The following is an 18,191-nucleotide window of genomic DNA, read 5'->3' on the forward strand; positions in this document are numbered from 1 at the left end:
TCATGAATGATGTTCCATTGTATATACTGACACACCTTCTTGAGCTATTATTCATCCATTGGTGGACACTTAGGTTGTTTCCATGTCTTGGCTAGTGTGTCAGGGCTTGTTACACTGTGCCCGGGCTCACATCTCTTCTGGGGAATGAGTTCCAGGCAAAAATTTCTTCTAAAATTCTCACTCCATACCTTTCACCCCAGCCAAGCACTGCGGGGCTGCTAACTGTTTTTCCCAGAGTCCCCTCTCATTCCCTCACTCCTCCATCCACCACCAACGCTGAAATACCTTCCTGTGGAGATAATCTCTCATCAGAACGATCATCTGTTTATTCCAGCCACAAAACTTGTGGAAGGAAACATGCGCTCCCTTAAAGGCTCAGCTCATCTCTCTGCCGACCCTTCCTTCATTCACTTGACTTCACTTAATCGTTTGACAAATACTGCCTGGGCTCCCACCTCGTGCCAGGCTTACTGTAGATAACATGCAGAATGGGGCAGCAGAAGGAACCAGGTGAGGACCAGGGGTGCACCTGAAGGCTGGGGGTTGCCCTCGGTCATGCTTGGTCACCCCCCTTGGGCCTCAGGTTCCCCACAGGTAACAGGGCTTTCTTAGGAGTGCCCACTGGTGCAGTGCTATGAGCAATGAATACGGTAGCGCCATGACGACACAGAATGTGGCGTGAGACAACCCATGCTGGCCGAGCTGCACAGACAGGAACAGAGGGCCCTGGGCTGAGGAGACCTTGAGGGCAGGACACCCACTTCATAGAGGGTGCAGGTCAGGTGATGCCACTCGGAGGGAGGTTTCTGGGGGTCGCAGACAAACTCAGCATAGCGTAGTTGCTCCTTGAGTTTTTATTCACTGGCTTAGCAGGAACTATTAACAAATAAAGACCCTAGTTTCATATAAACAGTGTTGACCCAAAAAACCTTGTTTCTCTAGGTGGTGGGGAAAAGTATAAAATTCTGAATTTTCATTTCAAATATGGCCCAGGTTAGAGGAACTCAGCCACCTGCAAACCTGGGTGACAGGGAGCCCTGTGAGAGACCAGAGGTTTGGTATCACACACCATCTCTAGGTTTATAAGGAAATGTGGGCTTCTTTTTCTTCCCTGTACCACTGCCTTTCCCCTGATGGGAAGAGAAAGCCAAGGGTCTCTGTGCTTTGGGCCTAAAGCCCAGTTGCAGGCTCTCTGCTGCCCAGACGGGCTTCCCAGGCCGCCTGTGCCAGCAGATCCAGCACCACGTGTCCCAGAAAGAAGCCCAGACTCCAGTGCTCTCCACCTGAACCTGTCACTGGGGAGCTGGGGAAAAGGCAGAGGTGCAGCTGTCTAGGCTGAGGAGGTGGAAGGGAGGGCAGGTGGTGCCAACCACAGATGGAGAGGAGAGAGAAGGTGCAGCTTCCAAGACACGGGTGTGCTGAGGACTGCCCTGGCCTCAGGGATAGGTCTGTTTCCAGAAGCTGCCTGGCAAAGGCAGAAGCTTCCTCATGACATCTTGGCTGAATGGTCCCACCACTAGGAGTCAGGCCTGCCCCTCGAGTCACCATTTAACAGTCGCTCTCTGAACCTTAGGACTGGCCTTTCTGGAGGGGCTCACCCACTTACTCCAACTGCACTCAGAATGCAGGGCTTACAAAAGGGCCAGAGAGAGAGACAAAGACTTGAAGGACACGGAGTTCCATCCCTTATTTAAGGGACAAGCTGCGGCTCCTGCTCTAAGAAGCCTGATGGGACAGGACTGGACTTGGACCCTTACCCCAGAGGTCCACAGGCCCAGCCCACATGTCCCTGAGTGGTCAGGGGCTAGGATCACATGGTGGCCTCTGAATTTCAAACTCTAGGCCAGCCCCATGGGCCAGGACAGCCAGCACACCCTGAACTGTCTTCCAAAATCAATGAGGGCAACAAAACACCCCTTTGGTTCTATCCTGCCTCTGCCCAGGGCTCATCAAGCAACCTTAGGTCTTCAGGACAGAGGTCACAGCCTCATCTCCATCTGCTCTGTTGTTGCTCAGACCTGTTTCTGGTATGAGATTGGGAGGCGGATGGGGGTGGGGGATGCAGCACACAGGATCCCAAGATTCATCTAGGCCCTGAACCCATACGCGGCCATATGACCTTGTGAAGGTTACCTGGGTGGTCTGGGCCTCAGCTTTCCCATCTGTAAAGGCAGATAACACAAGTGTTGCCCCATCGTGTTGCAGTGAAGAAGAAATGAGGTAAGTCACTAGCTCCGTCCCTCATGCACTGTAGGCGCTCTCATCCCTGCCGTAAGCCCGGCCTGGCAGGCCCTCTGTGAAGGCCCAGGCTCAGGACCCTGACCACATGGCCGCAGATGTGAAGGGAAGGCCCAGCACACCCAGGCCCACATGGAGCCCCAGGATCTGTGAGATGCATTACCCGTCCCCCGTGTGCACTTGCCCCGGAGGGAGGAGCTGGTCAGGGTTCAGGCTGCGGGGGGCAGGGTGGGGGGACTTACTCTCAACAGGGGTGGTTCACATCGCCTTGGTCTAGGGAGAGGCAGGGGAACACGGCGACTCTCTGCTCGTGGAGATCTGAGCCCCAGCACCAGGAGGCCCCCACCTCCTGCTAAGCCAGGGGGGCCTGGCTTTGCCTGGGAAGGGGCAGTGGGTGGGGGAGGCCCTCCCTGGGGTCTGGGAGCTCTGAGCTGGGGTCCTAGAGAAGAGGAACCCGGCTCCGTTCTACCCAGATGTCTCCAGGGTGCAACCAGGCCTGGCTCCCAGCAGTCCTAAAACACAAGCTTTTTGGGAACTTCCCATGGGAACTCGCTTCTTCCGAAATGGCCGTAGCACGCTGTCTTCTGGTAGATGGGCTTCTTCAAATCCAAATCTCTGCATGGTCAGAAAGGGTCATTTTTAATGGAAAAGGAGCAGAGTTTCTTCCTCTGAATTTGGAGCACAGGAGTCATTAACAGACCATGACAGTCTGTGTGGGGAGTGTTAAATCACTGGAGAGTAATTCCCCACATATTTCCTGTCTCCCGTCCCACCACCTTTTATGAAGCCACTGCTGCTGGCACTTGGGAAACAGGCTCAGAGGTCCAGGGACAGCCCCATCACGCAGATGACACCCAGGAACCAGGATTTGAACTCTGGCCTACTCTCCATGCCACTGACCTGGCCCAGACCAACATCAACAGCACCAAGCTCTGGACAGCAGGGGCAGCATCAGAAAAGAGAGCAGGTGGGGCCAGACCTGCCAACTCAATTCCCAGACATCTTCCTAAGATCCTCCACCTGCCCAAAGATGGCCCCACTGAAGCCAGTGTCTGCTAGGCAGCTGGGACCTGACACAGCTTCCTTCAACCTGAACACCTGCATCTGGGGTTTGTACTGTCCTGGGCCAAGAGCTTATAGCCACTCCTGCTTCTGGGAGGCTGAGCATCCTTCTTTCTGCTTCCCTTTCTATTGAGCTGAGCGTGGAAAGAGGGCCCTGCCCAACCACAAGGGTGGCCCTTTTACCTGACGATGACGCCAGGCCGCAGGTCGAAGTTCTTGTTGACCACATCCAGCAGTTCCCTCTCTGACTTCTGGGAGGTTCCGTAGGTGAAGATGGAAATGGACAGTGGCTCGGCCACGCCAATGGCATAGGACACCTTCCAGAAGGGTGCAGGGTCAGGGGCTGGCCCCTCACAGAGACCCTGATGTCCTCAGGTTGGGGCCGCTGAAGCCACGGCACACCTGCCCAACATGCTCCAGCCCCCCATCTGCCTAGAAACCCCTGTCATCCTCCTGGGCAGTTTTGGTATGTGCCCACTCCCCGACTTTTAATTTTCCTCCCCCAGGTTTGCAGGGACTGGCCACAGTGCCCAACACGACACACACAGAGTTACAATCTCTGGCAAAGTGTGGGGCCTTCCCCTAGGCTGGCGTGTCCTTACTCAGGGCAAAGCTGAGGGCCTGAGTGGGTGGGATCTGACCCACCTGCACGAGCACTCTCCGGCAGAGCCCCGCTTTCACCAGGGACTTGGCCACCCAGCGGGCAGCATACGCCGCCGAGCGGTCCACCTTGGTATAGTCCTTCCCGGAGAAGGCGCCCCCACCGTGTGCCCCCCAGCCGCCGTAGGTGTCCACGATGATCTTGCGGCCAGTGACGCCCGCATCCCCCTGCAGAGGGAAAGGGAGACATAGAGGAAGGACATGGCAGGAGCGGGTGGCCGAAGCACCGCGATGGCCACTGGACCGTAACTTGGAAAGGGTCCCTGAGCTGCTGGGATGGGGATGGAGGGCATTTTCCAAAGACCCTTGGCTGGGAGTCAGCCGGAAACCCTGGCCTCTAATCCCAGTTTAGCCACTGACTAGTCACGGAAGTCCAGTCACCTGTCAGAGCCTGCACAGAAAGTGCAAAAGATGGACTAGCTGGGGTCACAGCCTGCTCCTAATGCCTTTGTTTTCAGGAGTCAATCATAGTGGAGAAATCCAAGTACAGGAGGAAACTGCGCTGTGACAAAGACACCCTGGGCTGCAGCCCCGGCTGGTGACGCCCAACAGACATCGAGTTGCCTGTCTCCTGAAGTATCTGCTCTGTGTGATACCAGTCAACCAAGATGTTTTAAAGGTGGAGGTGGGGAGGGGGAATCTATGCTAAAAGATGAGGGGAAAGTCTGTACACCATGCCCTCCCCATCCCCGCTTAGAGATCCGCAGTTTGCAGCGGTCTGCCTAGGCCCTGAGAAGTCCTGCAGGAAAGCACAGTGAGCGTGCCCATCCTTTCACCCTGGGTTTCTGTACTGCATTTGGTCACAGGGCCCATTATGGGGCTCTCCTTTGTGGCAACACGTCCACAGCGGAGGTCCCCCAGCAGTGGTCAGCAGCCTCTCGGAGGACCCAGAGCCTCTCCGCTTGCTCAGTCCTACAGCACAGGAGGAAGGGCAGCCCATGTCCCCAGCTAAAAAGCAGCCCCTCCTTAGTGCCCACAGGAGCTGCAGGTCACAAGAGGCAAGGACCGGATAAGCACCCCCTGGACAAGGTCAGTGCCCACGATGGTGAGTTAGCCCCTCAGCAGGATGAGGTGGCAGCTTGGACACGTGTGAGATGTCTGGAGTGGGCGGGCCAGGCAGCACCACGTGGGAGCCTCCTGGGGACACGCCCCTGATTCCTCCCGCACTGAGGGATACATGGCAGGCTGCACAGAGTGAGCTGACATGACGTTTCATCCTGGGCCAGACCTGGCTAAGTCACCTCCTGTGGCCCTTGTGCTGGGGAGATAAGCAACCCAGGGGCAAGGACGAATCGGGGCCTCATTCAGAGACAAGGACACACCTGCGGGCCTCCGATGACAAAGCGCCCACTGGGCTGCAGGTGGTAGATGGTGTCCTCATCCAGGTACTGGGCCGGAACCACGGCCTTGATCACCTGCTCCTTCAGGGCCTTGCGCATGTCTTCCAGAGTGATGTCTTCGTTGTGCTGCACGGAGATGACGATGGTGTGGATGCGCACGGGGATGACGGCGCCATTGTCCTGTGTGTACTGCACTGTCACCTGGCGGTCGGAAGGGTAGGAGGAGTCGTGAAGCCCTGCCCTAGGCTGAGGACACACCACTGCCAGGCACAGGTGCCCAGGAGCAGGCAGGGCTCCCAAGAGCCAGAGGGGCCACTTGTTCTCAAAGAGCCTTTGGTAAAATTTGTCTTGTTTTGCTTTTTGCTTTTTAGGGCCACACCTGTGGCATATGGAAGTTCCCAGGCTAGGGGTCAAATCGGAGCTGCAACTGCTGGCCTACGCCATAGCCACAGCGACCTGGGATCCAAGCCACACCTGTGACCTATACCACAGATCACGGCAAAGCTGGATCCCCAACCCATTGGGTGTGGCCAGGGATAGAACCTGTGTCCTCATGGATACTGGTCAGGTATATTACCGCAGAGCCATATGGGATTCCCAGAAAGTCGATCTCACACATTCTTATATTTGATTCCCCAGTGCTATGAGATGACTGCTGTGAGGCATCAGCTATTCCTACACATAATCCCAGTCAGTGCCACCTGGAGACTCAGGTGTCAAAGAGTTTCCTCTTTGTGACCCACTAGTCTCCACTCCTGTTTTAGAAGGTTCTACGTGCCAGCAAAAGTCCCTTGGGCCAAAGCCCTGTCTTGACCTTCCACGGCCCACAGCCCAGAAATCCCTGCTCCTGCCACAGGCTCCTCAGTGGAGGGTTTCTGCAAGCGTATGGGGCCAGGGGCTTTGCCTCCTGGAGGACAAGTTGAGTGAGTGAGGGGGAGCAGCAAGCTCTGGGTTGCCAGCCTCTGGGTATTTGGGCAAAAGCAAGGAAAAGCAGAGAGCACACAGAGGCAGGAGCCTTTCTGTAGCACCTTGCAGGGCAGGCCACAGGGACAGACCTGGGTTTCACTCCCACCAGCATGGGTCATTTCTGTGCCCATGCTATGCATTACTGAAGAATATTTAAGTCACCCCATCAAGGCAGGCATTATTTATTTTGGGGGGCTCATACTCAGCACATGGAAGTTCCTAAGCCAGGAATTGAACCAGAGGCACGGCAGCGCCTGGGGCCACTGAAGTGACAATCCTGGCTCCTTAACCCACTACACCACAAGGGAACTCCAAGATAGGCATTATTGTCTCCACTTTACAAATGGGAAAAGCTAGGCTATGAGAAGTGAAACTTGTCTGAAATCACAGGCTACTTACTGAAAAGGCCAAGAGCCAAACTTTGTTTTCCCTGCTGCAAAAGCTTATGTCACTCCCAAGTGGCGCAGACCAAATGCTTCTGCATTCTGTCCCCTACAGACCCTTCGGGGTGCACAAGAGCCCAGCATCACAGCCTGATCTGCTTGGCAACAAAGGATAACAGCCTACAGAGTGAGAGGGAAGGAGAGGATGACAACAGCAAAGAAATTGGAAAAGAAGACGTCAACTAAGCAGGCTACAAGCCATGCCAAAGTTGTGAGAAGTGGCTTTAAAACAAGAAAGCTGAGCTTCCAGAATATGAATACTTTGCTCAAGATCATACAGCCAGCAAAGCTGGACTCTGACCTGGAGCTGCGTGGCTTGATAGCAGCAGAAGGCTGTCAGCCAGGACCCTCAATGCTGCAGCCACAGGCCCCATCACTAGGGGTTGAATCGGAGCTGCAGCTGCTGGCCTAAGGCAGCACCCAAGGCAGTGTGGATGCACAAGAGCAGTGCCCAAGGACTTTGAGGGGCATGGGCCTACGGAAGCACAGCTATGCCAGATAGCCTGAAGGGACATTGGTCAGCAAGTACAGAACTGTTCCCTATGCCAAGGGCCTCGATGACAGGGCAGCAAAAGTGCCTCCCTGGGGCTATGCCTGGGGCAATGTCTCTGCTGCCCAAAGGCCCCTCAGATACTCATCAAACACAGGACTGGTATCCAACTCCTGCTCCATGTCCTGCTTGGTCCAGAAGAAGGAAAAGAAAGTGCTTACCGCATGATGCCTGATCCCAGTGAGATGGGCAGATGCACACTGTCTGTGCACCCAGAGCAGCCCTTTAATACCAGGCTGCACACAGGGCCCTGGGAGAGGGAGCTGCAGGTGAGGGTTAGGGGGTCCGGAGGGGAGGCTTGGTGATTGGCTCTAGACCAGATCTGCCACATCTGGCCAGGAGAAGGAGGAGTGGTGAGGCCCATCTCAGAGCTCCAAGCAGAGCCAAGGCAAAGCAGTGGGCCCTGAGCATCGCTCTTATCTCACCATGTCAGCAAGATGTGGGAAAAGTACACCATGGAAAACACAACTCTGACCAGGTACAAAAATAGCCATCCACACTGCCACTCCGGTTCTCAATATCAGCAGCAGAATTTGCTCAGGTGGAAAGATCATCCTGTTCTCACAGTCAACACTCCAGTTAGGTGGTGAAAATCCTTACCAGTGGTATAGAGAAGGCCCAGACACCCTGCCTGGCATGGCTCTGCATACGTGGCTCAGATTGGTGTTGCTGTGGCTGTGGTGTAGGCTGGCAGCTGTAACTCTGGTTATACCCCTAGCCTCGTGGCGCGAGGCTCAGGGCCTGCCTATGGCAGGAGAGTAAGGCTGACTTCGGTATCCAGAGCAGCATTTGTAAGAGAATTCAGCATTTCCCGGCAGGAAGGGAAAGCCTGGAGGCGCCCATCCCCCACGCTCTGGGCTTGGAACTCTTCTACAAAGAAGCACATAGAGGCGGCCTTTCCTATTTCAGCCAGCCTGATATGCAGACCCTCCAGTCCTCACCCTCAGCAGGGGAGAGGAAAGCTGATTCATTCCATTTACTTCCTCTCATCCCTGTTCTAGAATTTCCTTTTCTGTGAATCTCCACCTTGCTTCCCATGATGGCACAGCTCTGGGACCAGAAAGGACAGGGGCGGAAGGAGCAGGAGGTGGGGGGGTCAGGCTCCTTAAATTTGGTACCATCACAATCTACCTGCTCATAATCTCAAAGAACAGCTGAGGGAGGCTCCTGCTCCCACTTCCCACCTTGGGAATCGTGTGGATAACATCGCGAGTTCCAAGGAAAGGTTTCTTTGGGCCACAGAGGCACTCCCTTGCCCCAGATACAGCCAGTAGGCCACCTCTGGCCTGTGCAGCCTCACACTTGGGTGAGGAGGATGCCCTCTGTGCAGCTGGAGTTATGGGCAGAGTCGCATGCACCGTGCTGAGCTGTAAAACTGTGGGTGCCAAATTCCAAAGGCAGGGCAGGGAGGCCCTGTCTGAGGGTGGTCAGGAAGAGCATGAGGAGCTGGGAACGATGCCGGCCACCGATGGACAGTTGAGGACCAGAGAGAGACTCCAAGGAAGGCAAAGGGAGGGACGCAGGTGCAAAGCACGGAGAAACAAAGGGGAACATGAGTGAAAGGATGATGAGCGAAGACTGGGGGTGGGACAGAGGTGGGCAAAGCTGGAAGAATATAAAGGGCTTTAAATGCCAGAATAATGAGTGGGCCCCCCCACCCCCAGCAGGAAGCAGAAGGGTGTAGAAGATTCTGAGCAGATATTAGGAATTAAAAGTAAGCCTAAAGGAATTAACTGACGTTTCCGGGCAGGGAGAACCTTTGGGAAGACACAGTACTGGTCTTGGCCCTGGCCTGAGAGATGGGCTGGAGCAGAAGCGATGCTTTAGGAGTTCCTGTCGTGGCGCAGCAGAAACGAATCCAACTAGGAACATGAGTTGTGGGTTCGATGCCTGCCTTGTTTAGAGGGTTAAGATCCGCATTGCCGTGAGCTATGGTTAGGTTGAGACGGCTCACATTTGGTGTTGCTGTGGTTGTGGTTGTAGGTGCAGCTGTAACTCCGGTTAGACCCTAGCCTGGGAACATCCAATATCCGGGATGTGGCCCTAAAGAAGGACAAAGAAAAAAAAGAAAGAAAAAGAAAAAAAGGGATGCTCGATGCTCTAGAGGGAACCCGGGAGTGCAGGCAGAGTGGAGATAGAGAGGCCTGGGGAAGCGGGGCTCCATCCCACTCTCTGCAGCTGAGCAGAGCTCCGGGGCCCCTGTGTTGGCAGTGGTTCACACAGAGCTGCAGGTGGAAGATTTGGGAGCAGGTGAAAACTGCATCCACAAGTGTGGGTAGAAAGAAAGGTGTGGAAGAGGAAGTGCCAAGACCTGCGGGAGTATGGCAGAGGAGCAAGGGACCCAGCAAGACCTGAGGAAAGGGGCCGTCAGGGCCAGCAGGATCAAACAGGATGTGGAAGGTGAAGGTGGCAGGGGGCCTCTGTGTGTGCTAATCCTTGCATCCCACCGCCTGCCAAATACAGACTTTAGTGCGGATTTCATCATTGCCGGGAAGTGGAGGTTCAGGCCACTAAGGACGGAGAGTCAGAATCAGTAAGGTAAAACCTTTTTATAAGAAATGAAGTTAAAGCCACAGCAAACTAACAAACAGTACTTGTTCACAAGGTGTTCAAGCTTGTTAAAATGTGGAGGCCTGAAAGCAGTGACCCCAAAGTCCGAAACAAGTTACAAAGGAGATTTGTGCAGGAACTGAGGGATCAGATTACCAGAGTCAGCTATGCTAAGAAGGAAAAAAAAAAAATTATTGACTGTTCTTTTTTCTGTATTTTGAAATGTTTCATTATAATAAAAATGTTGGGGGTCAGGGAAGAAAACTTGGAGCTGAAGATTTCTCCCATAAGTGGCTCTTTTGAAAATCAACAATTCTTTGAGTGCCCAAACTGAACGTTTGGATCTTAACAACAAACAGCATCAAGAGGAAAGGGGGTGCTGAAGGCGTGTGTCTGGAGCCCCTGGGGGGTGGGGGCTACCTGCGTCTTGGAGTCGGGCTCAGCCAGGGCAGCAGCCCCGAACGCCGCAGGGCCGCCATGCGGGCATTGAGTCTGTGCGCCAGGATGATGGTGAGGGGCATGCATTCCTCCGTCTCATCCGTGGCATAGCCGAACATCAGGCCCTGCAGTGAACACCTGATGAGACCTCAGCGGGTGCCTCTTCTCAATCTAAAGCTCTGCTGATCTTCCATCCTCGAGTGCACACAGCATCTGCACTGGGCACCCCGGAAGGGAAGACATGGTCCCCGACCCCAGTTCTCTAGGAGGGGAGACAAGCTGACCACCGCCCCAAACTTGATGCCCTGAAGAAGGGGTGCGTCACCACCCCAGGCATGGTGGGTGGGGTCTAACCTACAGAGCAAATCATCTGTCATTATGCATGAATGTCCCCTGCTAGCCCTTGACACAGAGGACACTGCACTGCCATCCTGACACAACGCCCACACTAAGCATCTAGTGACCTGATCACCGGCACCAACATCTTCTTCATTTCTGTCCAGATGGAACACTGGGCGATATCCGGGGACTGCTGCTCCAGAGCCACCAGCACATTGCAGGTCTTGAAGTCAAAGCCTTGAAGTCAAAGCAGAAGGACAGCAGGCCTGAGTGGGGAGTCCTCAGGCAGAGGGAGGCTGCAAGCTCCTGGGGATGGCTGGGCACCTGACAGGTCCAGGTGGGTGGTCTCTAACTAACTGCCATCAGTCTGGCCCAGAGCTGAGGCCCTGGATGGGGAAGACTAGTATCCCACCCATCCTATCTCAGGGAACTCTTTAGCCACAAAAAAAATCCTCCACAGTGTATTAAACTATACTTCCATTAATAAATATGACCTACACAGAACTGTTGTATGAAAACCAGGTAATAGCTATAGCTGCTCTAGCCCTGCCCCGAAGCCTCTCCCAGAGGCACTTGCTGGGACTCAGGTTGAAAATCTCTGTACTGAGTGAGCACCCTCCCAACTGTGCAGAAGCCCAGCTGCGTGCAGAATCCAAATATCAAATATAACCGAACAAAGCGGTACATGTGAGCCATCCAGAGACACTCCCAGAGCCAGGGTCCCCTGACCCCGAGATGTGCACAGGGCCTGGGAACAAAATGGAAAACCACACCTCTGGAGGCCAAGGCCCCCTCAGCCCACCTCAAAGCTTGGACCACAGAGGTGGAGGCTGGTTCCCCCCCCAGGTGGGGCACAATGGGCAGGGAACTGGGACACGGATGTCTTGGTAGCAGCAAGCGCAGGCCAAGGAGCCCTGCCAGGGAGCCGCTGTGTAGACAGCAGGTTCTTCCGCCTTCCGTCCTCATGGCCTTGCTGGGGCTCAGCTATGGGATGGATGTGAAGGAGCTAAAGTGGCAGAGGCCACACCTGAAGGTCAAGTCTCAGTGACAAGTTGACTGTCACCCTCTTTCCAGTCTGTTCTCCTACCCACATGGCCAGAATGGACTTACTAAAACAAACAAAACCACAACAAAACCTAGATTCAATCTATCGTTTCGGTACATGCTTCAAGTGGGGACCTACTGCCATATGAAGTAATCTTCCTTTTCCACTTTCACTAGGTCTCTCTGCCCAGAATGCTCCTCCTCTGACCCCCATCCTCCCGTCCACAAATCCAGCTAGTTCTCAGTAAACGTCCTTGGACACCCCCTGCCCCAGCTCCTCACCCCCTGCCACGACTTGTCGCTGGGCACCTCATACTGCATCACTTAATGCCTGGTCCATCCGGTGCAGGCACCCTGACAAGCTCAGCCCATGAAATGCAGCCCTCAGCAGGGCTGGGCTTGCTTCCGGTTCTCCCCTTCCAGGGGACGTTACGCTTCCAGAGACATTTTCCTGCTGCCTAACGCAGGACAAAGATTGCTCGGGAATAAGGTCTAAATGTACATAAACAAGTCACCCTTCCTGGTAGAGCAGGGCGAGGGCTCTGCACAGTAACGTGTCAGGAGGCTGCTGCTCTAGGACACCGTGTTTTCTCTGTGGATGCCCCCGAGTGCTGGCTGGGAGAACCACCCTGTACTCACTGGTTCTCTCCCCAGATTCTGACATGCCCTCAAAAACTTTCAGGTGCTCAGGGCAGTCCTTTGGGTGAGCTGCTGAGAGCTTCTGCATGCCCCATCCTCACATGGAGAGGGACTCTGTCACTTATAAAGATGTGAGCATCGCCCCCCACCCCCCGCCCCACAAAGATGCCACCTATCACCCCAAACAACCAATGTTTGTTTGTCAGTGGAATGTCAGTGTACACCAGCCCTAGCATCTGGTCCTCTCAGCCTGACCTTCTGCCAGCCTGGTCCTAGATGTGGGAGTCTGCTTCAAGGGCCTTGGTTCTCTCTGGCTCCTACCCCCACCCAATCACAGGGCGCCTCCTCAACCCCTTCTGGGCCCAGGCCCCTTCTCTGGGTTGTAGGCTCCCACACTGCCTGCCTCTGGAGCACCCGGGCCAGCCTATCTCTTCCTCGTGCTTTCAGCACCAATTCTGCATCGAGTTAGCTTCTTCTTTGTCTATGCTAGGAAGTGGCATAGCATAGTAGTAAGTGCAGGAGTCCCAACCCAGGCAGCCACTTACGACTGTGTCACCTTATACAAGTTATCTCCATCTCTAAGCCTGAAGTGCCTCATCTGCCTAAGAAGCAGAGCAGAGTTCCTTCAACAATTAGGTAAGAAGACAGACACACAGAGACAAGCCCCAGTGACCGGCAGAAAACAGGTACTGGGCAGAAGGCAGCTCCTTTTACTCGGAGCTTCTCTCTCTTCCAAAGCTTCAAGAAGCCAGGACCTTAAATAAGACCAGAGTCAGCAATGGATGGATGGGGCTGGTCTACCCTGCTGCCAAGGCTCATACTGTGAGCCCTGGATCCTGACTGGTGGGCCTAGGAGTGTTTCTCCCCCTGGCGGTCTCTGCTCTTCCAGAAGACCACAAGCCTCAGGTGGATTCAGCCTTGGGAGCCCTGCCCTCACCCTTGGCAGAATCGTCGTAGCCAATGTGCTTGATGGTGTCTCTGACCACCCGCTGGTAGTCCACCATGGCCATGGACGTGATCTCACCGCACAGCAGCACCATGCCCGTCTTACACACCGTCTCTGTGAGGGAGGGAAGGAGACAGGTTAGTGGCCACCTGCTCTGTACCTGGACCTCTCACAGTGCTGAGAAAGAGACAGAAAACCATGATACTAATACAGAGAGTAAGTCCTGGCACAACTGCTGACCACCTCCTCATGCTGCCTGGAGAACTATACTTTGGAAAGAAATGGTCACACTTGAGTTTTTATAGCCCATACTTACTGCTTGTGCAATCTTCAACTACTTATTTAGCCTCAGCTGGTAGCTGGAGATAATCATAAGACTGCTGTGTGGATTAAAATGAGGCAATGGCTGTATGCAGGTATCGTAAAGAATGCAGCCAACGTGTAGGGAGGCCTCTCCTGCTCCCTTATTGCTAAACCTTCACTGCAGGCTTTAGGGGGTAGGGTCCTGAGCAAAGAATCAAGGTAGGCTATTTACAAAGATGTCAGGGTGAAGTCTTCCATTAGAGGGGCATGGGTCTCTACAGTGTCAGTAGGTATGGCCCTGGAGAGGGAAGTGTAGGTCTGTAGTGGACAGCCAGAAGAGCAGGGCTCTGGTCTCCATGCCGAGACCCCTACCCCGTGACCCTGGCCAAGGCACCAGTTCAGCTGCACCCAAGATCCCCTCAGTAAAGTGAGGGGGTAGACCTTTCTGCTGTGCCAAGGGCTTCAACACAGGCATAGGTTTCAAAGCTCAGCCCATTTAGGCCTCCAGCAGGAGGGATCGGGTATTTCTTACCACAGGCCACCTTGGCATTGGGGTCCTGCTTGAGATGGGCGTCCAGCACTGCATCGCTGATCTGGTCACAGATCTTGTCTGGGCAAGAATGAACATGTGTAAGAATCACAGGAATATTAAGCCTAACAAACTGAAATGTTAAAATAATTAGATATTTTGTCAGTTTACATATCAATCTACCTAAAAGGACACTTTTCAAATAGAAGAAATTATAACTTTTTTGGAAACCTTTATTTCTTCCCACTTTATGTATATTATATAAAGTCATGGCATTCCCTAAAAAAAGAAATAGATTCCAAAACCAGTTATAAGAGCATAGAGAAATTCAAACACACACACACATGTATTCTTCTAACTAAAAAGTATCTTGTTCCTCGTCATATTCCTTTTAATTCTGATGTCAAGAAAAGTCCTAGAAACAGAATTTAAATTACTAACTAACGAAGTCAGTAAAATTAGGTGCCAAGAGGTAAAATAGGATGGGAGAGACAGATGCATTGTACTACAGGTTCCACAAGCTACAGTGAGCTGTGTACAAAACACCACACCCAGTTCTGCAACTCCACCTGCAAGAATGCTAACTAAGAGACCCTCTGTACATCACTGCCATGGCTGCTTTGCAGAACACTTCCACATGCAGCTCTCAGATCCTCCCCATCACTCAGCCTCCTGAAGGCCAGATGCTCCAAGAGCTGGGTTTGACCTCCCCAATCAAAGTGGGAGTGACAAGAGTCTGACACAAGATGACATTTGATCTTATTCTTCTACTATTTGCCTTGAAGAAAAGTATATATTTGCTGCACAGCAGAAATTGACAGAACATTGTAGATCAATATAATAAAAAATAAAAAAAAGACTCCCCATGGTGGAGCATGTAGACACTGTAGCTGCCAATGTACACAAACTCAGAAATAAAAGTGACATCTATTTACACATATTACATCTCATTCAGTGTTCAAAATACCCAAAGAGTCTACTCCTAGTATATTAATAAGTTTTCCCCCAGCTTTATTGAGGTATATGTACACAAAAATGTGCATGTAATTAACATATACAATTTGGTGTGAGTTTGGTCATATGTACATACTTGTGTTACCAATCACCACAGTCAAGGTTTAATACACATTCATCGCCTCCAAAAGTTTCCTTGTGTCCCTCTTATTTTCCCTAAGTTTCTTAATTAAGAATCCATGTCCAGGAGTTCCCATTGTGGCACAGTGGAAATGAATCCAACTAAGAACCGCGAGGTTGCAGGTTCGATCCCTGGCCTCGCTCAGTGGGTTAAGGATCTGGTGTTGCTGTGAGCTGTGGTATAGGTCGCAGATGCTGCTCGGATCTGGCATTGCTGTGGCTGTGGTGTAGGCTGGAGGCTACAGTTCCAATTAGACCTCTAGCCTGGGAACCGCCATACGCCACAGGTGTAACCCTAAAAAGACAAAAAAAAAAAAAAATCCACATCCAGAATCAAGTACTTCTGCTCTTGAAACTGCAAGTCCTATAATAAAAAAGCTAGTTAATCTGAAGATGAATTCTCTAATCTTTCCTTCAGAAACTACTACTAAAATATATTTGAGTTTTTCTGTCTTCCTGCTGGTGGAAGATCTGTTATAAATCTAGGTTTGTTTGAGTCCAGGCCTCACTACCAGGGAAGGCCTCCTGCTGCCCAAACATCCACTTTAGACCCAGCCATCAGGGCTCCTAGGAGCTACTCACATGCTGACTACAGATGACTCTACTTGTTGAAAGGAAATGGGTCACAAGTTCCCAATGCACAGGGAAAGGGGTAAGGGATATTAGGGATAAAACCGTAAGTTGAGCAAGGATATTAAATTAGCTCCACAGACTAAGGTAACACCTTAGGAGGTCCTTTCTGAACAGTAGCTTGAGGCTTTTGAAATTTCTATCAATATCACTTAGTAGCCTTAAAGTGGCCAATAGCTGGTTTTCTTGGAAGTTGAAAAAGAAGCATTTATTTTATCTTTCTGATGGAGAGGAATTTAGCACTGAAATGACAAACAGAAAGTCACCAAGGAAACTGTCTTACATGGATGGTTAATTTATAGTGGCAAGTGAAAGGAAATCAGATTGAAGGGCTGACATTAGGTAGACAGAATAGCCAATCAGTTGACTGGAATTTTCATTCTCTGTCCACTGAGCACATTGCTCAGTATACAATGGGACCACTGGCCACTGTGTGACAAAGAACCCACATCCTCCAGGTGGACCAAGTCCTATATATGGCCGTTTCCTAACCTGCATGAGGCCTTCATAAGCCATGGAGCTGTCTGGAATGTGTCATACGGAGCAATGGATCTGAGATTACGAGGACAGTAAACCTACAAACTTCATAAAGTCATGCCAAGTCACATATAAAACTCAGTTTAAGCCAAGGTTTCGTCAGCGTAATATTGGCATTTGGGGCTAGAAAATTCGTTGTTGTGGGGGACAGTCTTGCACATTCGGGGTGTTTAGAAACATGCCAGACATCTGTCCACTAAATTCCAGGATCCCCCCCCCCCACCACCCAGCAAAAATGTTTCCAGGCATTACAAAATGCCCTTGGGGAAAAGGGGCAAAACTGCCCCCAGGTGAGAACCAGCAGCTAAAGCACATGGGAGGAGCAGTACACTGAGTTATCTAAAGCTGAGTTGCAAACTGTGAGAGTTAAAAGTTCTCTGGCAAAGAACAAGGATGAGGAAGATGACAAAAAGTTAAACTCGGTGATGATGAGTTACCAGAAACTTCAAATACTCCAATGAATTTTGAAGAAGTGCTTAAATGCATAAATCAGTGTGTCTGGCCCAGGGTTCTCCTCGACTCATGGTTCCCAGTGTGTGGCTCCCACACCAGCAGCATCAGCATCTCCTGGGAACTTACTAAGAACACAAATTCTGGAGCTGCACCCAAAACCTACTGAGAAACTCTGGAGGTGGGGCCCAGCACTGTATTCTAACAAGCCTGCTGGGCAATGCTGATGTACCCTGAAGTCTGAGAACCACTGTCCTAGAAACTTGAGGCTCTGATCGTGGTCTTCACAGCTGCACAGAAGCCTCTCTCATTCCCCACATCACAGTCCACTGACCTTACAGAGAGCAAAAAAAAAAAAAAAAAAAAAAAAATCTGGGATTTTCTTCAAGGACCTAGAGATCTGTCTCAGCACCTAGTAGAAGGCACTGCCATTCATTTTTAAACTAGGCACAAGATTTATGTGCAAAACTTGGTGACCCATGGTCTTATCTGTGGGAAGATTCTCTATTGACTTAAGCTGTTCATTGATAATAGATTAAAGCCTTACTCAAAAAAAATCTCAATATATAATGTTTATATCTGATGAGACGTTTTATGTGTATGACTTATTTATCAACCAACTGCACATTCTCTGTTGCAACCCCACTATGTGGAGATACTGGTGGTGGGCAGCAATGTGGACCTGCGGCTTCTTTAACTTACAATCCCTTATTTGCATTACAGGTGACTATTTTACAAAACTGCAAATTAATAGAATAAAAAAATATTTCATACTGCTCCTCCCCAGATCCCTAATAGTAACTAACCCTGAATTTTTTCAGACCTTTAATAACAGTGAACGCCACCCCATACAGGTCACAATCCATCCAGGACAACCCACTTACCCGGGTGCCCCTCTCCCACAGATTCTGATGTGAACATGAAGGCTCCTTCTTCGCTTAGAGAATGGTCGCACAAGCCATCCACGGGTCCATTCATCTCTTCACACTTCTCCACTCAGCTTCTTCTAGGTAGGTTTTAAGGCTGGAACTCTGCCTGATTTTTTTTCGTTTTGTTTTGTTTTCTCTCCTTTAAAGCCAATAGGCTCGTCTTGGGCAGAACCACAGGGCTCACTTCTGCCTAAGTGCCCGTGAGCACGTGAGAGCCAGGTGAAGATGGGTGAGAAGGGAGGGACTGGAGACGGATGTGTCACTCCCTCCAACTGGTCAGAGCTTGCTCCTGAGTGACTCCTATATATGGAAAAGTGAAAGTGCCTGAATAATCATGTGAGAAAATCGGAGGAGTCCATTTCCTGGCAAGGGGGGTCTTCTTACCTTGAGGAATTTCAGCCCTTAGCTCTGATCTTCCAAGCCCGAAGCATGTGGTCAACGCATGGCAAAGAAGGCTGGATAGA

General features: G+C 51.7%; 1 protein-coding gene across 1 annotated transcript; it reads right to left on the minus strand.

Moving 5' to 3' along the window:
• Positions 840-17,922, minus strand: MAT1A (methionine adenosyltransferase 1A). The gene is given in 11 exon segments (NM_001243187.1): positions 840-2,853; positions 3,484-3,617; positions 3,946-4,128; positions 5,283-5,501; positions 10,230-10,247; positions 10,250-10,372; positions 10,712-10,755; positions 10,758-10,823; positions 13,207-13,329; positions 14,051-14,128; positions 17,683-17,922. Coding segments are annotated over 11 exon segments (1,185 nt in total). The 5' UTR covers positions 17,777-17,922; the 3' UTR covers positions 840-2,750.

The sequence above is a fragment of the Sus scrofa genome, chromosome 14 (assembly GCF_000003025.6).
Source record: "Sus scrofa isolate TJ Tabasco breed Duroc chromosome 14, Sscrofa11.1, whole genome shotgun sequence".
NCBI lineage: Eukaryota > Metazoa > Chordata > Mammalia > Artiodactyla > Suidae > Sus > Sus scrofa.